This window comes from Hylobates moloch, unplaced genomic scaffold (genome assembly GCF_009828535.3).
Source record: "Hylobates moloch isolate HMO894 unplaced genomic scaffold, HMol_V3 SCAFFOLD_1, whole genome shotgun sequence".
Lineage (NCBI taxonomy): Eukaryota > Metazoa > Chordata > Mammalia > Primates > Hylobatidae > Hylobates > Hylobates moloch.
The window spans coordinates 31,963,104-31,984,944 of NW_026652276.1; the positions used below are offsets into that span (position 1 = coordinate 31,963,104).

General features: G+C 38.8%; 2 protein-coding genes and 1 long non-coding RNA gene across 15 annotated transcripts in view; 2 read left to right on the plus strand and 1 right to left on the minus strand.

Moving 5' to 3' along the window:
* KANSL1L (KAT8 regulatory NSL complex subunit 1 like) overlaps positions 1-1,969 on the plus strand; it is a 178,865-nt gene extending 176,896 nt beyond the window's left edge. For 5 of the 6 annotated variants that reach the window (XM_032754671.2, XM_058438908.1, XM_032754668.2 and 2 more), the window contains exon 15: positions 205-694. In XM_032754671.2, the coding sequence (XP_032610562.1) occupies positions 205-435 (231 nt within the window). In that variant the 3' untranslated portion in view covers positions 436-694. Of the gene's footprint in view, positions 1-204 lie in introns of all 6 variants that reach the window. The other variant, XM_032754669.2, reaches the window with a different exon arrangement.
* Positions 1,125-21,112, minus strand: RPE (ribulose-5-phosphate-3-epimerase). 7 transcript variants are annotated; one of them, XM_058438932.1, is made up of 9 exons: positions 20,929-21,112; positions 20,244-20,274; positions 14,018-14,097; positions 8,829-8,926; positions 7,314-7,453; positions 6,774-6,908; positions 5,850-5,936; positions 4,789-4,901; positions 3,703-3,727 (listed from the first exon to the last, which is right to left on the minus strand). In XM_058438932.1, exons 1-8 carry the CDS (start codon positions 21,048-21,050, stop codon positions 4,827-4,829), a joined length of 768 nt encoding a protein of 255 aa, XP_058294915.1. In that variant the 5' UTR covers positions 21,051-21,112; the 3' UTR covers positions 3,703-3,727; positions 4,789-4,826. The 7 variants fall into 7 exon arrangements, with proteins under 7 accessions (XP_058294924.1, XP_058294909.1, XP_032610564.1 ...); XM_058438926.1 differs by lacking the exon at positions 4,789-4,901 and having other exon boundaries at positions 2,001-3,731; XM_058438941.1 differs by lacking the exons at positions 4,789-4,901; positions 8,829-8,926; positions 20,244-20,274 and having other exon boundaries at positions 1,125-3,727.
* Positions 6,098-17,576, plus strand: LOC131383496 (uncharacterized). Of its 2 annotated transcripts, none has more exons than XR_009213562.1 (3): positions 6,098-6,364; positions 16,600-16,776; positions 17,412-17,576. It is a non-coding gene; the product is annotated as an uncharacterized LOC131383496 (long non-coding RNA). The 2 variants fall into 2 exon arrangements; XR_009213563.1 differs by having other exon boundaries at positions 17,429-17,576.
* Positions 21,113-21,841: the final 729 nt, after the last annotated feature.

Below are 21,841 nucleotides of genomic sequence, written 5' to 3' on the forward strand. Positions count from 1 at the left end.
TAAAGAAATAAATCCCAAAAGTCACTCAACAATTCTCAATATATTCCATTTTGAGTTGCTATTTAAGTTGAAATGAAAAATTGTACATTTATGTGCTAAAGAACAGAACAATTATTACAATATAGACACGTACAGATTACTTGTTAGATGAATTTAAACAAAACAAGTCAGTTGAAACTTAACTGAAAATTTTTCCCCTTTCAGTCTTTGTGGTGGGAACGACGGGCTTTTCCACTGGAGAGTGAAGACATGGCAGCCTTATTAGGTGAAGATGAAAAAAAGGATCAGGCTGAAAGGTCAAGCACAGCTTTCCATGGTGAAATCTTCGGTACCAGTGTACTAGAGAATGGCCACCATCCAAAAAAGCAGTCAGATGGAATGGAAGAATACAAAACCTTTGGTCTAGGACTTAGTAATGTTAAAAAAAATAGGTGACAGGGAACAGGTTAAGAAAACTATGTAAATGTAGGAAGATGGGAGGAAATAAAGCCCTGTTCTGGATCCCCCATCCCCTCCAGAATAAGAGCATGTTCTGCATGTATTAATCTTTTATGCTGTTTATGAAACAGGCAAAATAAGTCTGTTTTTCCTTCTGGAACCACAAGGGTAACCAGATTTTCATCTACAGACAAGTGGTAGTCATTTGTGTTTATCATGCAACTTACAAACACCAAGATATTAATTGCTGCAACTTGATGTCAAATCACATTACTGGGTAATTTTTAAGGCTATGTACCCACACCATACATACATACATACATATATATACACATACATACAAACCTGTGTGCCAAGTGACAGCTATTTTTTTATATACATGGTAATTCATTAAAATTGCCTTAGTAATATATTAGAATATACAAATATGGGTGTATAAAATAAACATACACACACACACCCCCCTATGTAGTTTTTAAAACACTGGCAATGACCCACTCCCCTTGGAAATGCATGTATGAACTACCCTGTGAAATGTAAGCTGCAGAATAGATAAAACACAGGTTTCCACTAATAAAAGAAAGACATCTGAACGTCTTGAATATAGAGACAGAAGTTTTTTGTTGTTGTTGTTGTTTTTTAACATGTTTAACCAACAGTAGAAGTTATTTACAGAAATTCATATACCAGACAACACAAAACTCCTTTATTCAAAATCACTGCTATCTTTGGGACTAAACACAGGCTACTTTCTGTTTACTCCTAACAAAATAAAGCAAGCACATTTGAGTTAAATATTGGTGCAGTTTAATACTATCACATCTTTGAAAACTCAATTTGAGTTTTACCAATTAATGTGTCTCATGAAGAGAAGACATCAATTTAAAATGAGCCACAAACAGTAAAGTCCTATCAGTATAAAATTTGAAAAAAAAAAAAAAAAAAAAAACCATGATTGTATTTCTAGATTAGCAAGAAATTAGTTAATTCTGGCTGATTTCTATTTCTAGCTAATTTGGTCATTCTTTGCCATAGCTTACTCTATTCAAATAAACATATATTCTTGCTTGCATCCTAGATTGGAAATTAAGATTTTTCAAAGAACAAAGCTTCAATATTGGATACTGAAGAGTATACATGAAAGAAAATTCCTTTTGAAGCTATTAAACCATTTTTTTTCTATGTGAAAGTTGAGGACAATTTATATAAATCACTTTTTGTCATGTAAAAAAGGTTACTCAAGTTGTACTATCCACATAACTGAAAATATTGGCCATTTGGCCTTATCTGTGAGATTTGACACTAAGTTTTTGTTAGAGATTGGAAATTATACTAGTCCTTTTAAGGGGTAAAAAATTCAAATTCAATACTGACAAACTTTTGCTTGTAGTTTTACTGTACATTTATTTTTAAAGAAAAAGAAAACAAAAGCCAGACAAACCCAAGTTGTCCAGGCAAATAAACTCAAATCTTTGTCACGTCTGATACTATAATATTCTATGTAAGTTTTTTAATTAAAGTTATTTCTATATGCCTTGTGTTGCTTGTTATTAAATGCGACCTATTCATGGCACAAAGCTTTCCCAAGCTGAATAAAAACAAACATTAACAAATTTTTACCTTGTAATGCAGGAAGAAACCCAAGCAAGCTCTAGTCTGTGCTTAAGTGTTAGCATTCTTATTTTTTGAACCTTATTTCTCAAAACTTATAGTAGCCTCAAGAAGTCTATTGATATTGGTCCTGATATTTCTTGCCATATTTATAACACAGCAAGAGTATTTACAGGAATGAAGTAGCTGACACATATTTTTAGACTCTGTATAATTCAGAACAGTTATAAATACTTAGTTTATGGATTGACTCTGCATCCTGTCATCTTTTCGCCTACCTGATCTTTCTTGGAATAAAATAATTTATCCTTGGGGTCGAGATCCATAGTTCCAGAATATTCTCAGCCATCTGGTTCTGCTACAGTGTAAAATTAGACTGGAAATAAGACAATGTTAAGTAAAAAGCTTCTTTTACCTAACCCACCTCCCAAGGGCTCCATTTGTAAAAGTACAGACCAGAAATTCTACCACTTCCCAGATCCTTTCCAGGGTACCACCCTATTGAGCATTAATTTCTTCATTTTTTAAATGGGGACAAAAATATCTGCTTTATTATTACCACTTACTTACTTATAGAGGTGATTTACAGATTTAATGAGAATATATCGAAGTACTTTATAACTCACAAAAATATAAACTTATATAATGCTATTTACTTTGTATTGAGCATATTCTAAATTCTGGGACTAGTACTGGAAACTTTACATATATAGTGTTACCTCTTAATTCTCAACAGAACCCCACGGTTGTTATGATTACATTTAATGTATAAATGATTTCAGAGAGACACAAAAAAGATTGGGTGATTTGTTAAAGGTCCAGCTAGAAAGGGGCAGTCAGAATGCAACCCAATATTACTTCCAAACAGAGGTTTTACTTTTTCCTTTCTACTCAGAGCTAACACAACAGCATTATTTAATGTTCTTAAGAATGATGAGGAGGAATCACTGAATAACCTGCTTTGACAAAACACCCTGATAAAATCTATGCTTGTATTTTAGAACCCCTGGGTTTCACACATTGTTTTTATAGTTTTTACACATCAAGCGTAAGGTGAAAAGTGATAGATTTTAAGAACCAAGAATATGGTATGCCACCCCACCCAAACTTATAAACAAATCACAAATAACATGAAATAGAAAAAAATCATGAAGACTTCCTTTGCTTTTGGAAAATAGCTGAGAAACAACAAAATTCTTTTCCGAAGTACAGAGAAAATTTGTTTTTGTAGTGTAGCTAATATGCCCTCCTTAGACATTAAGACACTTTTCTGTTTGTAACCTTAATGCAGCCGTATTTTTACTCTTTATAAAAATCAAATCTCTCAATAAAAACAGTATCTTACTCACTAATCATTAAATTGCATCACTAAAAATGTAGTTATGCACACCAATTTCTGACCTCTTAGAATATTCTGCACAATCAGTTTTAATCACTGGAATGAATAACTGCTCAAAAAAGCAGTACGGCTTCAATTGCATTATGATTTGGTAGTCAATATTCCTGTTTTCCAGTAAAAGGGAGATTTCATGAACAGAAACACTGGGCTCCTTATGGTTTCATCGATCAAGAGAACGTTTCTGAGCAGCTTCTGAGCAAACATTTCTTAATAGGTTGATCACAGATCTGGGGTCTTCACTCCTCATAATAGCACTGCCAGACACAATCATGTTAGCTCCTGCCTGGAAGAAGTAAACAGTTAGGTTATGCCTCAAAGGAAAATGCAGAAAAACCTAAAACAGAATTCCTGGACTAGCGTGTCTACCCTTGCATCTGTCAATATTTCAATCATATGAGAGCCACTTTGAGATTAAGCAAACTTAAGCAATCTACTTCAATAAGAAAAATTTAAAATGTTCACAGATGAGGAAGTGAGACTATTTTTAAATGTGTCTAAGAAATCATTGACCTTTCTGGTAAACCAACTCTTAATAATCTACATGGTATCTTTGCTACTCTTTAGATAAGGTTTAAAAACCTTTACTCCTCAAGTCCGCTAAGGTTTTTCCCAATATGCACCAATGCCTCTATAGTTACTAAAAAAAAAAAACACTTTTATTCTTTGAATTATATTTATATGAATTTGTGAGTGTGAAAGGACAATTATTGCTAACAATGTAAAATTATCCATAAACTACGGCAAAATTAATTTAAGTGATTTCTCATTTTTGTGTCAAAAAATAGAATGTCTCTTTATACTTCATTGCATTTCAGAATGGTTTTGAAGTGGCTTTAAAAAAGTTTTTAAGATACATTTAAATATGGAAGCAAAGAAATTGAAAAAGAAAAGCTAAAAAATTACGTGCAAATTTAACTCTGAGCTTCCTAGGATTTGATTCAAGGATGGAAACCCAATCTGTTTTGTGATTCATTGCTAGAACAAAGAGGGAGAAGTGGGAGAACCACAGGCTGAGGAAAATTTTCCAGACAGACAGTGTCACTTTATGTATGACAGCATTTCTAACAATATTCCTCACAGAAATTATAAAGGTGAGTTTTATAGGGTTAACACTGCAAATATTCTCTTCAGTTAACCCATTTATGCCTAGTGTTCCATTACTGGAACGCTAAGTTCGTGGGAGTTCTTCATATCCTGCTGTTTAAGGTCATCGCCAAGGTCTGATTTTTCACACAAAAAATTTGCTACCTCTGGCATAAAAGCAGGAATAGTATACTGGCAAAGCACAGTTTAGTACAAAGCAATTCCACAAGCGGTCAAAAGGATATGAGCTCACTCACCATTTGGCCAGCCCCTCCTGCATAAGTATTTACTACCGTCAAGCTTTTGATAGGTATATATCAAGCAGAAAAGTGTGGCAGTTATACAAGAACCTGGAAGTAGATACACCACACTGTGGAAGAAAAGCAGGTCATGTGAGCTTTAATCACCTGCAGTGCTACCGAAGGACTGGCATCCTCAGGAGCCTGACTATGCTGGACTAGCTATCTGAAGACAAAAAAAGTAAGAAACAGTTTTTACTTCTATACAGATACCCAAAGAGGTATCAGGCCTAGATTTTCATCAAAAATGGTTCTAGCAAGTTCTTACAAGGAACAACTAAGTAATATACAGGTTCTAAAGAATAACGTAATAATTAGGTCAATTAGATTTATTTACTTTTTCCCCCCTTGGTAAGGAGGTATCTTTTAATTCCATATTTTGGAAAAATTTCTCACCTCCAAGGCTGTGAAACTTCATCTTCCAAAGGGCTGAAATTCAACATATTCTTTTTTAAAAAAGAACTTTCTTCAGCCTTCCTGAGACAACCAGGATTTACAATTTTAACAGTTTATGTGATTTTAGAATATCCACTTATGGGCCGGATGCAGTGGCTCACATCTGTAATCCCAACACTTTGGGAGGCCGAGGCAGGCAGATCACTTGAGGTCAGGAGTTTGAGACCAGCCTAGCCAACATAGTGAAACCCTGTCTCTACTAAAAATAAAAAAAATTAGCCAGGCATGGTGGCAGGTACCTGTAATCCCAGCTACTCAGGAGGCTGAGGCAGGAGAATCGCTTGAACCCGGGAGGTAGAGATGGCAGTGAGCAGAGATCACGCCACTGCACTCCAACCTGGGCCACAAAGAGAGACTGTCTCAGAAAAAGAAAAAAAAAAAAAAAAAGAGAATATCCACTTATGGCTATTTATTTTCCTAGTTGTACATGTGAACAAAAAATACTTTTCCGAGAAATAAAGTCAACTTAGGAACCACAGAGGGAATCGCTGGCCCATGAGACAATGTCCTGGAGACACATTTGACGGGAAACTGGTCTAGGCATAGTTGAAGAGCAATCTCACCTCTGCACACTTATGGACAGTGTCAGGACCTACTCCACCATCAACCTCTATATCCAAAGATGGGAACTGGGTCCTCAACCAGTGAACCTAGATATATACATGAGGAAATAAGTAACTCCTAAAGTGGGTATGTTGGTGGGGGTGGGGGTGGGGGACAATCAAACAGAAAAAATCCAACAGCCAATATTAGCAATTAAAACTACAATTGTCTCACACAATAACTATACCAATACAACATACTACTGGGGAACACTTGGTTTTTAATAGCAAGCTTTGTTCTATTTGGCAAACAGCAATCTGTAATGTCTTTGCAGAGACTGTATGTCATGGAAACAAGACAGACAAATCCTCAATAGTCAATGACAACTCCCAAGTGATCTAAAAGTTACAGAGATAATAGTTTCAAAAGGAAATTTCAAGACTGCCAGGCGTGGTGGCTGACACCTGTAATCCCAGCACTTTGGCAGACCAAAGCGGGAGGATAGCTTAAGCCCAGGAGTTCAAGACCAGCCTGGGTACGTGGTGAGACCTCCTCTCTATTAAAATGTGTAAGAATTAGCCGGGCATGGTGGTGTGCATCTGTAGTCCTAGCTACTCAGGGGGCTGAGGCAGGACGATCTCTTGAGTCCAGGAGGTCGAGGCTGCAATGAACCCTAATTGCATCACTGCATTCCAGCCCAGGTGACAGAGCAAGACTTTGTCTCAAAGAAAGAGATAATTTCAAGATAAAGATGTAATACTTTTCTGATTTCCAAATCAGAAATCTATTACAACATTTATTATACTGTATTAGAATGATCTGTAAGCATACCCATCTCCTCACCTTCAGAACAGGTTATGCCTAAATATACAAGCCTTTCAATAAATGCTTACTGAATGAACACACAGTAAAAGCCTCACCCCAAAATCAAATACTTCTTTTACCTTTGGCATCATATCTTCCATGAATTTCTGCCCTCCAAACCCCGGTTCCACTGTCATAACCAAGGCCATATCTATTTGATTAGCCCATGGTGCCAAATACTCAACTGAGGTTCCTGGTTTGATGGCAAGGCCAACCTGTAACAGACACAAATATGCTATATCACATTTACAATTACTTCTGTATTATATTATTGTGGCATAGCAGGCCCAGTAGAAATATCTGTTCTTATTTTTTAAAAGTTAACAAGACTATTAAATGTAAGTATTTCCAACAAGAAGTAGCTTTCAGAAAACTTTAGTGGAATATATAAATGCTATTTGACAAAGAAGTTAAATCCTGGCATCATAGCTGAAAAAGGTAGCTTTTTCAGTAAGCTTAAGTAAGGTATTCTTTACCTGCAGTGGGCCCTGACTATGCCACTGCACTTCAGCCTGGGCAAGGGCAAGACTGTCTCAAAAAAAGAGAAAATTTCCTGTTTCCCACAAATCTTCCCAACTGAGAGTGAATGTTACAAAACACTCTCATCACTGATTTCTTACCTTCATCCCATTCTCCCGAATGTCTTTAATCAAAGCCCCTGGGTTCTCAGTAGCCTCGAGATGAAAGGTGTACTGATTGGCTCCTGCTACAGCCATTGGCTTTACCCACTGTTCTGGCTTGGACACCATCATGTGCATGTCTAGAAAGAAAAGACACTTCAAAATATTACTGAAAAATACCTGGCTCATGTTATTGGAAGCCAACCTGTACGTAGTTTTTGCAAGTTCTGATATGAACTCTTTGGGCATCACACAAATCATTATTTAAATAGTTCTAATTCAGTATAGGTAGTTTCCTCTTATTTGAAGACAAGGATTTATTTAAATTCATTTACAAAAACACTGTTTTCCCACAAAAAGCATACAGTGCTGTATATAAAAAGTTAACATCTAAAAATCAGGAAATCTAGGTCCAGGTTCAGGAAATGCCACTCTAAAAAACTTAAAGAATATGTCATATTATCCGGGCAGACTAGTTTCCTCTAGGAAAAATTAAGTGATCATTTTCATTTATTCTTTCAATTTATTGAGCTATTGCTGCACCATTAATTATTCTAGGTCCTAGGGTCAGAGCAAAAACATGAAACTCTCCTGTCATAGGGATTACATTCTTAATGGGAGAGTCAAACAACAAACAAAATAAGTAAGTAAAATGCACACTAGGTTGGCAGTTGATATGGCTGGTGTGCCTGGGGAAGGAGATACACCAGTCAGAGGTCAGGGAAGCATGTGGTGAGGAGAAACCCTACAGCATTCTGCAGGCCACCGGGAAAAACCACCACAGTGAAGTGACAAGATACTATCGACTGAGGAAGCTACGATAGCAATAACTCAGGTGAAAAATGATGGCAGCAATTCGGGATGGATATGTTCTTAAATAAGAGCAAAGAGCTGAGGATGGATGAGATGTGGAGGATAAGAGGATCCTCCATGGATAGATAGGTGAGAGGAAAATAAAGATGCCATCAAGGATTTTGGCCTTATCAACTAGAAGAACGGAGCTGCCATTAATTGAGAGGCAAAAGAATGCAAGAACAAATTTAGGGGGAAAGACATGTTGACTGCAAGAAGCCTGATATTCATCCTAATTCTAAAGCTTGATTCATATAAACACATAAGGTGAAAATGGGCATGGCCTTCTTAAAGATCTTGACTTAAAACATAATAGCATTTCATAAGAAGGAGAGGGCAGCTTAAAACAAGCTAAACCAAGAAATAACACTGTGAAGAATCCTGTGTTTCATAGATGGTAATGAGGAGAGGTTTTGAGTTTTTTATTTTGCTAGAGGAAGCACATTTCTGAAACAGCCAAGCTATATTTAAGAAAAAAATTCTAACATTTCAGAACAACTATGAAATACAATAAAGCCTTGGAAAAAAAAAGTCAGAAAAAGAAAGTATAAAGCTTGACTAATAAGGTCAAGATTAACGTTTGGATTTCTAATCCAGCAAAAGTAATTGTATGAGAACTTTTTTTTTTTTTTTTTTTTTTTTTAAATAGAGATGAGGTCTCACTGTTTCCCAGGCTGGTCTCGAACTTCTGGCCACAAGTGATCCTCTCACATTGGCTTCCCGAAGTGCAGGGATTATAGGCATGGGCCACCACACCAGGCCTAAATTAGAACATATTTTAATAGGTAAAACTTTATTCTTAAAAAAATGTATTAAATCTGGTGTTTCTTATTCTTTGTATTATAAACAAGGAAAATTCAAGCCAGTTTAAAATACCTACTCCAGGCCGGGCACGGTGGCTCACGACTGTAACCCCAGCACTTTGGGAGGTCAAGGCGGGTGGATCACGAGGTCAGGAGATCAAGACCATCCCGGCTAACACGGTGAAACCCCATCTCTATTAAAAATACAAAAAAATTAGCTGGGCGTGGTGGCAGTCACCTGTAGTCCCAGCTACTCAAGAGGCTGAGGCAGAATAGCGTGAATCCAGGAGGCGGAGCTTGCAGTGAGCCGAGATCGTGCCACTGCACTCCAGCCTGGGTGACAGAGTGAGACTCCATCTCAAAAAAACACAAAAAACAAAAAAACAAAAAAAACCTACTCTACTCATTCCTTAAGTTACCAGACTGCTAGCTATGTCATCCTTACTCAACCTCTAACATCCAGTAACCACTAGCAACCCTCAACGGAGAAGTTCTATGGTGTTCAGGGAGTCAATGGTTCAGCAAATCTGTGTATAGTTAACATTAGATCAGCAATTCTCAATCATTCTATTATCATCTATTATAATCATAATCTATTATTCATAAAATTGGTCAACAATATGCTGATTAAAAAGAATCTAAGTTCTATTAAATTCTAAGTTACATTAAAAAAACACTATATATGGCTAGGTGCAGTGGCTCAAGCTTGTAATCCTAGCACTTTGGGAGGCCAAGGCAAGTGGATTGCTTGAGCCCAGGAATTCACACTCTTAAAAATTATTAAAGACCCCAAGAAACTTCTGTTGATATGGATTATATTTATAGATATTTAATGTATGAGAAATTCAAACTAAGACAGTTTAAGGCATGTAATTTTTTGGCAGGTATGGTGGCTCACGCCTATAATCTTAGGAGTCTGAGGAGGGAGGATGGCTTGAGCCCAGTTTGAGACCATCCCGGGCAACGTAGTAAGACTCCTTCTCAACAACAACAGCTAGGCATGGTAGTGTGCCCCTGCAGTCCCAGCTACTGGAGGGGAGGGGTGAGGTGGGAAGACTGCTAGAGCCCAGGAAGACTGAGGCTTCAGTGAGGTATGAACGCCACCACTGCACTCTAGCCTGGGTGACAGAGCAAGACTGCCTCAAAAAAAAAAAAAAAAAAGGATAACTCTATTACCTATTAATTAAGAGTGGTATTGTTTGTTTTACATTTTTGCAAGTCTTCAGTGTCTGGCTTAACAGAAGACACCTATATTCTCACAACTGTTCTGTATCCAATCTGTTGTAATACAGATGTTCTATAACTTACAATGGGGTTGCATCCCAATTAATTCACAAAATACTGTTATGTCTAACTGCATTTAATATACCTAACATACCAAACATCATAGCTTAGCTTAGCCTATCTTAAATGTGCTGAGTGGTAATTTTATAAAGGTTAGCTGCAGTGTGCACTCTGTAAACCCTATCAATGAGCTTTTCATTCTTTGTTACACTAAAACCCATTGTTTGTCTTGTATTTTGAATGGGTCTTTTAAGTACTGATTTACTGAGTTACACACATCTTACAAATAGTGACAGATTTCATTCCACGTACCCCAAAATCACATTTGTTAAAATAACTACAGATCTCATCAGAAAAGCTTGTTAACTGTTGGGACGCTATCAAACCCAGAGTGGTAAGATACCCAAGTTTTTCAAAATTCTAATTTTGGGAACAAAAACTGACAAGTATCTTTCCTTGAAGAGACAGCCTCATTTAGTCAGTATTTTTTAAATGTCATTAAAATAGCCAGGTCTGAAAAACCATAGTTGATCTGTCAGTTGTTCTTTCAAATAAACATAGTGTTCGGAGGAAAGCAGCTAGTTCAGATCATACCTCTATGGTGCAAGTGGTTTTCCTTGAGAAAACCATTATGTTCCAGTATGCAGCAATGCAGCACAAGCGCTTTCTCTATATGCATTTCCTACTTTGCCACACAAAATATTAAAAAGGCATGTATTCAAGGACCAAGATTTATTAATTTGTACTGCTTCATCAAGGATATTTATTACAAATGCATGATGATGAAGAATATAATAACTCCTGATACAGTCCCTGCCTTGAGATGGTTAAAGCACCAGCAAACTACCTCATCAATGTTTTTGTACCATCAGTAGAAATAATGGCAAATAATTTCCTAGGATTATGCAAATAGTTTTGATATACTCTCATGGATGACCTGAAAGGGTCTTAAGGATTTGTGTAGGTCCTTATACAACATACTTGAAGATCACTGATTTAGACAATAACAGGAACAACAGACTTTTCCCATCACTGTATTTCTTAGACGTTTATTTCTACTCAATATGAAAACTGAACAGTTAAAAATGGTAGTGTTACATATACAACACAACATGTAATCTAGGTCCTAGAATACATTCATGTATCAATTATCCAACAATCAAAATCCAAGAATTAAACAAATGTTTCTTAATATAAAAAACAAAGGTAGTCGGGCTCAGTGACTTACACCTACAATCACAATACTTTGGGAAGCCAAGACAGGAGGATGGCTTGAGCCCAAGCGTTCAAGGCAATACAGGGAGATCCCATCTCTACAAAAAGTAAAAAAAAAAAAAAAAAAAAATAGCCGGGTGTGGTGGCACACACCTGTAGTCTTAGCTATAGCTGTGGCAGGAGGATTGCTTGAGCCTAGGAGTTCAAGGATGCAGTGAGCTATGATTGTACCACTGTACTCCTGCCTGGGTAATAGACGGAGTCTGTCTCTTAAAGCAACAACAACAACAACAACAAAAAGCGAAAACCCAAAAAACAAGGGTCACAAAACCCAAACATTAAAGTGAATGGAGTTCATTTATCTTTTAGACCAAATTCTAGAAAGATTAATTCGCAGGCTGGGCGCGGTGGCTCACGCTTGTAATCCCAGCACCTTGGGAGGCCGAGGCGGGCGGATCACGAGGTCAGGAGATCGAGACCACAGTGAAACCCTGTCTCTACTAAAAAATACAAAACATTAGCCAGGTGTGGTGGTGGGTGCCTGTAGTCCCAGCTACTCGGAGAGGCTGAGGCAGGAGAATGGCGGGAACCCAGGAGGCAGAGCTTGCAGTGAGCCGAGATTGCGCCACTGCACTCCAGCCTGGGCGACAGAGCAAGACTCCGTCTCAAAAAAAAAAAAAAAAGAAAGATTAATTCGCAAGTTTATTAACAAATTAAAAACAAGAAGAAAAAGCAGATTGTGTGTGGTGGCAGCAAAAGCAGATTGTGTGTGGTGGCAGCAACACACGATTGCTAAAAGGAAAGGCACTCACAGGAAGGGATATAGACAACAGTATGGTGTGACAATGGGAGCCCAAATAAAAGGGAGCGAAAAGGAAAAAAAAAGCAAGCATTAAAAAAATTCACACAAGCAAGCCAGAAGCGAGGATTCTGGCCATTGATTGTACAGTGGGAGAAAACAATGCTATTTATTTCATCCACCTCTCATGGTCATCAGAACAACCGTAATTCATAGGAAAAGTCATGGTATCTGCTATATAAGCTAATCGTGGCTGAAAAAAAAGTTTAGATAATCAGAGGACTATATCTCATTATATGGAAATTTCAAAATGGTGAACATATTGGTGGAACATTGTTTCCTCATGCGACATAAATGAGGTAATAATGTACATTTTCTTTGGTGAACTCAAAGTAGATGGATCCTACACAGAGGCTGGAGACTATATCCAACAGAATTTTCTGTGATATTGGAAATGTCCCATAGCTGCACTGTATATGTGACTGCTGAAGACTTGCAATGTGAATAATGTGAATAAGAAACTGAATTTTTAAGTTTATGTTATTTAATTTAAAAAAATTTTTTTTTTTTGACACAGAGTCTCACACTGTCACTCAGGCTGGAGTGCAGTGGAATGATCTCAGCTCACTACAGTCTCCACCTCCCAGGTTCAAGTGATTCTCATGTCTCAGCCTCCTGAGTAGCTGGGATTATAGGCGTGTGCCACCATGCCCGATTAATTTTTGAATTTTTAGTAGACACGGGGTTTCACCATGTTGGCCATTCTGGTAATGAACTTAAGTTTATTTAATTTTAATAGCTACATGTGGCTTATGACTACCATAGTGAACAGCACAGAGTCCTTCATAAAACTGGTCAACAATATGCTGATTAAAAAGAATCTAAGGTCTACTAAATTGTAAGTTACCATTATAAAAACTATTTATGGCCAGGCTGGTGGCTCAAGCCTATAATCCTAGCACTTTGGGAGGCCAAGGCAGGTGGATTGCTTGAGCCCAGGAGTTTCAGACTAGCCTGGGCAACATGGCAAAACTCAGTCTCTATTTAAAAAAAAAGAAAAAAATAAATAACACTATTTATAAAAATGTGTAAAATTTCTTATGTTTAACAGATCTGGCAGGTGAGACATTGCTAACTTAATATAAATCACTTGTAGGCCACTAAGTAATCGTAACAATCTTAATTTACATTGTACTATGACATTGGAGTGAATATTTAGGCACCACTTGTAGAAAGCTCCAATTGGCACAAAATAAATGGCTTCTGGACCATAAATCAACTGATTCATAAATTCACTTAACAATTACACTGAGCCCTGATCATGTCTATGCTTAGCTTTAGGAAAACCACAGTAAACAAACTGGATTCAATCCCTGCCCTCAGAGAGTTTATAGTCTAATAAAAGTAATCGCAGATCAAAGGAAGTTCTCAGAGGAAAATCAACAGGTGATAATTGCATAAAGGTTAATTTGGGAGAGGGCGCTCAAAAAGGCCTCTCTGAGGAAATGACAAACGACTTGAGGCCCAAAGATGAGGCAGCCAGCCAAGCTACTACCTTTCCATGCAGATTAGCCAAGGCCCAGAGGCAGAAGAAGTTTGGCTTATTACTGGAGTCAGGCCAATGAAGACCCAGGATAGGGAAGTTGGGGAAAGGGTGCCAGATGAACTTGGAAGTTAAAAAAAAATCAACCATCCAGTTTTCCTTTACTTGAGCAACACATCCAGCTTCAGATGGCGTAACGCCCACTTACCAAAGAAAGGGTCCTGGCCTAGCTGCTTTCGAAGGCTTTCTACCACAGGGTGACCAAAGGTGATGTTGGGAACAAAATGCCTACAAGACAAACAAAATCTACTCTGAAAATGTTTTCGATTCAATTTCTGTATCTCTCTCAATATGAATTCTGACACAGGTTGAGGGGATTGTCTGCAATGTTTTTCAATTTAATACTTAACCATCAGTATTAAATAATACTAAAAATACTGGGTCATTTTGGTTTTACTAGGCAACGTCTCCTTGACATTTCAACAAATCATGTCACATATATTTTCATAATGATTTGACTCTATAATTCACGACCCATGACAAGTAGAAATGGAGAGATGATAAAATCAGAAACCCTCAGGCTTTATGACTTGCCCAAGTCACACACTAGTTAGTAAGTTCTGGACTCTAATATTGATCTCCTGAATCCTAGTCTATCTCAGGAGGCCTGTGGCTACTTCTAATCACTTCTATCACAGGGCACTAAATGACAGTTTCTTTAAACTTTCTTAAAGATGACTAATAGAGAAACGTGATGTATTTATTAGTAACGACCACCTTTCACTGAGGGTTTACTGCATGCCAACCATTGTAATTTACTTCATTTCATCTTCACGACAGCCTTATAAAGTAGATGCTATTATTATCCCCTTTGAAGAGCACAAGATAAATAAAATCCTTAAGTAACTCAGTTAATAATTTGTGGAAGTGGATTCAAATTAAGTCTAGCAGCCGGGCACAGCGGCTCACGCCTGTAACCCCAATACTTTGGGAGGCTGAGGCGGGCAGATCACTTGAGGTCAGGAGTTCAAGACCAGCCTGGCCAACATAGTGAAACCCTGTCTCTACTAAAAATACAAAAATTAGCTGGGAGTGGTGGCATGTACCTGTAATCCCAGCTACTCGGCAGGCTGAGGCAGGAGAATCGTATGAATCTGGGAGGTAGAGGGTGCAGTGAGCCAAGATTATGCCACTGTATTCCAGCCTGGGTGACAAAGCGAGACTTATCTCAAAAACAAAAACAAATCAAGTCTACCAGACCCACGGTACTTATCCTTCACCCTACTCCAGTTAATCTTTTTGTTCTATCATTAGTTCACTTAAATCTTTAACAAAACTGGGGCCGGGCATGGTAGCTCACACCTGCAATCCCAGCACTACGGAAGAACGAGGTGGGTGGATCACAAGGGCAGGTGTTCAAGACCAGCCTGGCCAACATGGCGAAACTCCGTCTCTACTAAAAATACAAAAATTAGCTGGGCGTGGTGACGTGCATCTGTAATTCCAGATACTCAGGAGGCTGAGGCAGGAAAATCGTTTGTACCCAGGAGGTGGAGATTGCAGTGAGCCGAGATCATGCCACTGCACTCCAGCCTGGGCAACAGAGCAAGACTCCATCTCAAAAAAAAAAAAAAATTCTCCTATATGCAAGTACCATCTAGGTGCTTCAGAATACTGTTTTGTAAAGGAAATACGCTACCGTTCCTGTGACAGAGACTGACAGCTAAGAATGACTCACCAGAATTCACAACCCTACCGCTATCGTATAGTTGTCAGTGGGATGTCAACTCAGTCAAACCTTTTCATTCCCAGTTCCCTTTACATTCAAGTGGCCCATGTGACTTTACATCCCAGTTCCCGGTTCCCTTTACATCCAAGTGGCTCATGTGACTAACTCTCACCACTGGACTGTGAGTGCAAGTAATGTGTATCACTGCAGAGTTCAGAAGGTTAAGGAGAATTCCTTTCCTATTGCCACTTTACCCTTCTGCCAACAAAGCCCTTACAGAATGGAAGAGCCACAGAATGGAAGAACACTCACACTGAACTCTTACATGAATGAGAAACTAGAATGCTAAGCTACTGAAATCTGGGCTTTGTTAAAGCAGCAGGTATTATCCTATATGAGGATTACAAGAAAAGCTATACAATAACAGGCAGGTAACATGTGACTATAGATAAAACATACATAAAATAAGAGCAAGTATTAGAGAACATTAAGAAAGAAGTTCATGAGATTTACAAAATAGGATTTATAAAGATGGGAAAAGAAACAAAGGCTGAAAATGAAGCAAAAGCAGAAATAAGCAAGTTACAGTCAAAGACGTGGAGAGTGGTATTGACCAACTTCGGCTAGTTTAAAAAAAAATGGGAAGTTGGTAGTATCACATTAAAGGTGTCAAATGCCAAGCTCAATGTCTGGACTTTTGTCCTGCTGTAAATATGAAGTAAGATCTTAAAGCGAGAAATATTAATAAATAAGATAGATGGGAAATAAATTACAAGAGGGTAGGTAATTGCAATTGCTACTTGGTAAGTGGCAAGGAACACTAAGAATGACAACACAGGCAAAACTGATGGGATCTGTTAAATGATTAGGTGTGTGGGAGGGGAGTTAAAATACAAACTATGTTTAAGGTCTCACAGTTAGATGACAGGTAGAATGAGTGCTAATAAAAACCAAACTTATATGTGGGCCACACACAGTTCTAAAGACTTTCTATATATTAAATCATTAAAACCTCATAACAACCCTATGAGGTAGGTACTTTTATTAACTGTATTTTACAGATGAGGAACAGAGGCCCAAGGTCACACAACCAGTAAGCGCTGGAGGCAGGAATTAAACATAGGCACTATGGCTACAAAGTCCAGACTCTTAACTACTATGCTCATCTGTCCCTATAATGACAACTAACGAAACAAACGGGGAGAAAGTCTAGTGGAGAAGAGATTCAAGAGAGAGAGGTAAGGATTCAGGGCGCATCTGAGAGGGACACGTAAGGTGGATGGGTACAGACACTTTCACTCAATAACACCTTGGTCTTTGGAGGTTTAATTTTTATCACTAAAAAGGTGATTCTAACATTTGCCTGAGCAATGATTGTCAGGGCTGTGGATAAGATGCATATGTTTACTTAAAACTTGAAATAAGGGTCACAGAAGCAGGCAGTAAGGCCTGTTGAATGTTTTACAATTCTGGAATTAAAGATTTGAATTTCACATACTGTTCTTTTAATTTGCTGTGTAGTCTGAGAAATAGTTTCATTGTCTTAACAGTAGGTTTCATTTATTATGAAAATAAAAGTATAATAACCACCTCCTGAGTAAATACGAGAACCAAAAAAAATACACTTTTACTTTTTTAGGAAAATCTAAACAAAACGTAAAAAAATACTAACCCCAAAGTTATGTGACTTAATTTGTGCTTTTGAAAATCAATTCAATGCACTAGGTTCACGAAGTATATTAGAAGAACAAAAACGCAACAGCAGTCTCAAAAAAAACCCAAAGGCTACACTAAGCCATAACAAAAAACGGCTACAATCCTAAGCATGAAGTCAGGGTGTCCCAAATTTGCCAAACAGTAACCATGAGAGCAGTTCTAATGTATTTACAGTCTCTACCTCAGCCTACTGACTCCAAAGAGGACCGGGAATCTGAATTTTGAACAAATGCCAGAGGGAGTTAACAGACCAGCTTGGAAAACACTTAATTATTTCACCTTAACAGAGAGAAACTTCATTAAAAAGTCTGCTTCATCATTATCTTATTCTGCCTCTTTTTCTTTTAAGTTATTTTCTGGAGTTAGTTAAGTCTGAAAGAAATAAAATACAATAAAAAGGTATCCCTTTCTCCCAGGGACTTACTGGAATTACACTATAATTTTTTGTAATACAAGGATACAATTTTCTCTCTCATGTTCCATCATCACCCTAAGCTTTACTTACATAATTCTAACACAATCTACTGCAGACAGATCAAGCCATTTACCCTATCTCCTAACAAGGCAAAGATGGTAAGAGGAGGATTAGAGTCGCTATAAAAGGGACAGGACTGTAACTAGAACACAATCTTCCTGTGAATCAGGAATCACAAACTCAAATGCTGCTGAGAGTTAGATAACATCAAAGAGCAAAACAGAGCAGATAGGGAAAGGGGCCAAATGAAGTACACCCCGCATGACTAAAGGTGAGGCTGCCCCTGTCAGCTCCAGCGCATGTCACCTGGTAAGACTGAGGGCCCGGTGCTAGCAAGTCTTTGAACTGGTTTTTTTTTTTTTTTTTTTGTCCCAAAAGTCAGAAATGCAGTATTAATGTGAAATTGTCCCAGTTTTAAATCCTGGTAGCTAATTTAGAAATTAATTCTTTGCTCTGTTCCCACGGTTAGGATGAACACATTCTAAGTCACTGCCCTGTCATGATGCATTTATGTGTTTTCTAGGGTTTTTTTTCCCCAGAGACTTGTCCTTTGTTTCACATATCCAATCATGCTAGTGCTCCACCTTCCACAGTATTCCCCAAACTGGTTTCTGACTTTCTAAATGAAGAAATTCAGTTGTAATCAGGGGAGAAATTGGAGGTCTTAGTGGGGAGGAGACTAGAAAACAACAAGCACATCCAAAGTGTAATGTTGAACGAGATTTTTTAAAGGGGCCAGGAAAAAAAAAAAAACACGAAGGCAGTCCTGGGAGGGAAGGGACATTGTGGCTGGCCACATTTCGAAAGGGAGTCCACAGCCCACTTTCATAGCCCTAGCCTAGTAGACACCACAGCACATCACGTAGGGGCACTGGCACCAGCTCTGCCAGCCTCTGCTGAATCTGGTGAGACATCAGGGAAAAAGCTGAATCTCCCTACACTGGTTTCCTCCTTTGCAAAAGGGGAATAGAAACAGCTCTTAACTCAGAAAGTAGAGAAGATTAAAAGGGAAATAATTTTAAAATTGTATATGCAGAATTCAGTTTTTCCAAACCAAAGTATCTCCTGGAAAAGGGGAAGAGGAATCAATAAAAAACAAATACTTTATCTTTCTAATTTTGTTCCCAAAACTCTGATCCATGGTAAATACTTTATCTTATTAAGCTCAGTCTGCCATAGAGCTGCAAGAGGACAAAAGTGACTTCTGAGAGACTTCTCTTATTATGATTAAGCCATTCATTCATTCAGCCAACAATAACTAAGCTCCTTATGGTGCTTTTCCAGCAAAGAATATATAGGTGAGCAAAAAGAAGATAAACTTGGCTTTCAGAAAGCTTATAGGGTAGCAGGAGAGACATGAAGTAAGTTAACAAAAATAAGTATACAGTTAACAAAAATAAATATACAAATTATTAGTTGCTTTTTTGAGGCCAAAGAATGTCTTAGTCATTCCCTGTAAGCCTAGGAACCACAGAAAGCATTTCATTTGAGACAACACAAGCTGTTGCATTGCTTCCAACCCTGGCTCCACCACTTCCTAGTTATGAGACCACTGGCAGATGACTTAACCTCTCTGTGCCCAATTCCTCACTGTCAAATGCTGGTGGTAATAGCAACACTAATTTCAAACGGTTGTTTGAGTTAATTCACAAAAAAACGCCAGAACAGAAACAGTCAAGTGCTCATAAACATTGCTACTATGGTTATCATTAATAATCCTGACTGGTGAACTGAAACAATTACTTTCTCCAACCATTAACTTACTCAAACATAGTTTAATTAAAACCAAATTGCTCAAACAGACTCACAAATATACATATAGCTGTTCCATCCTGTGACCCTCTAGGTATTTTCTTAGGCACAGAAATGTAGCTACTTATCTTTGAGGTAGACACTCAGGGTATTATTACCTGTGACAGTTTAGGGCTTTCAAACAAAGATGTGAAAAATAAAGGATACAAGTATAATTACATATAATGGCCAATTAAAAGCCAACCTTTGCGAGGGGTAATATTTACTAAACTTTTTACACATTTGGCCTATTATTTTTAGTACTCTATGGTCAAAGTTTTGTCCTAAGGTAACTGGGTAAAATGCAAAAGAGAAACAATACATTTAACCACATAGAGCAATGGAAGATAAAATTCTTCAAAGTCAGATTAACATTAAAAAGAAAAGGAAATAATCACCTTTTGAAAATAACACCAATTTGCAAATTGAATGAGGGAGCACAGGGTTTTTACCTATTTAAAAAAAAATTATTTTTCCATCCCCACTCAAGATAATGGTATTTATGATTTTTATAGTCAGTTAACAGTGGGGCTCAGATAACTACTTGGCAAACCCAGGAAGAGCCAAGTTGCAAGTCTGTCACAATCTTCTGTAACCTTGAGGGAATCTCAACCCCTACTTTCTCTGGGGTTGTTTCCTCATTCTATAACCAACTTCAGAAACTAATATCCTGATTCCAAACAATATTATGTGCTGTAACTACAGTGCTTAAAAATTACTTACAAAAAACTGACCTCCCTGAAGAGCAGGGTGCCTGAAGAGAAAATAGACAGGAAAATCAGAATTTTAATAATGATGTAACTAACAATTATAGAGAACTTAATATACGCTAGGCACTGTAAACTTCACATGTACTCGCTCATTTCATCTTCCAAGATGCCTAAGCTGTAGGTTCTATTAGTAGTTCCATTTTTCAAATTATGAAACTGAAGCTCAATGAGGTTAGTGGCTTGTCCAAGGTAACCCAGCAAGTGGCAGAACTCGGGAACCTCACTGCAGGTGCCAACTTAAATCGTTAGAGAAGTCTGTCTCCCCAGCTTTGCCACTAACTAGCTATATGAGCTTGGGCAAGTCATGCTTCTCCCCTTGGGCCTCAGTTTCTCTAGCCGAAAGTGAAGAAACGTCCTAAAGATTTAGGTCGCTTCCGGGTCCTAAGTGATGGTAGATCACAGGTTACGTGTGGGGAGGGGAGGAACTGAGGTTTGGGACCCGGCCGCAACCCAGGATGCCGCGTCGGTTCTGCTCCTGCTAGAACCTCCAGGGCTCCTACCCCACACCCCTTTTAGCATCGCGTTCAGAGTGAGGCGCTCGGTGGTACAGGGACGCGGTACATCCAACAAGCACTCCATAAAGGTGCGCTGATCCGCCCCGCCGCGCGGCAAGCCCGACAGGAGCCCGGAGGAGTTACCCGTCCATTACATCCAGGTGCAGATAATCGGCCCCAGAGTCTAGCATCCGGAGGCACTCGGCCCCTAAATTGGCCAAGTCGCTGTTGAGGATGGACGGGCCAATCTTGCAGCCCGACGCCATACCGCTGGCTCCCAAGAGCAAGTTACCCCACGAGTCGCCGGCAAGACTAGAGCGTCACCCCGATTGGGCGCGCCGTTTTGGCCCCGCCCCTTCTCCGTACAGGCTTCCGGACGCTACCGGAAGCAGCGACTCCGCGGTAAGGAAGTCCCGCCTCCTCCTGGGGTGGGGAGCTGTCAGCCGTCCGCCTGGGGCGGGGCGGGGCGGGGCACGCGGGCCTCGTCCTCCTCATTTTGGCCTTCTTTGTTGTGCTGTTTTGATCTTAAAGTCCTCGCAGTACTCAAGGCGTTTCTTAACCTTTTTTCAGTTTGCTTCCCCTGCAGTTCCCTCTCCTCGGCTCTTGACTTCACATCACTTTTTGTTTCTCCACACTTTGCATATGCGTTTCTTTCCTCTCTAGCGCCTATGCTGGCCCTTTAAAACAACAATTAAAAACCTTTCTCCCTGTATTTCTCCTGGAGCTCTTTTGAGCTGGAGGAACCCTGGCTCTGCCAGATACTAGCTGGGTGACCTGGCAAGTCACTTCTTACTTCGGTTTTCTCATCTGTAAAGACAGTGCCCAGCTTAGGGTTGTATTAAATGAGTGAAGCCATGTAATGCGTCCAGCAGGATGCCTGGTGCTCAGTACAAGATGGTAGTTATATTACCCTCTTTTTCTGCCTCTGCACTTCCTCCGTCTTATCTTTTTTGTTTTTTCCTCTGTTGAGGCTCAGAAAATGATAGCCCAAAGTGAAGGCCTCAGACGCAACAGTGTTTCTCTGACTTCCTGCCGTGCTCTCTTCTCAGTCTCATTC

What these genes read in the sequence shown, in the direction of transcription:
- RPE (XM_058438926.1), bottom strand. Translation starts at nt 21,050, where the DNA reads ATGGCGTCGGGCTGCAAGATTGGCCCGTCCATCCTCAACAGCGACTTG. An exon ending in CACCTGGATGTAATGGACGG is followed by an intron (nt 20,275 to 20,928) that starts GTAACTCCTCCG and finishes TTTTCTCTTCAG; the next exon opens with GCACCCTGCTCTTCAGGGAG. An exon ending in AGGCCAGGACCCTTTCTTTG is followed by an intron (nt 8,927 to 14,017) that starts GTAAGTGGGCGT and finishes GTTCTAATTTAG; the next exon opens with GCCTGGTGTGGTGGCCCATG.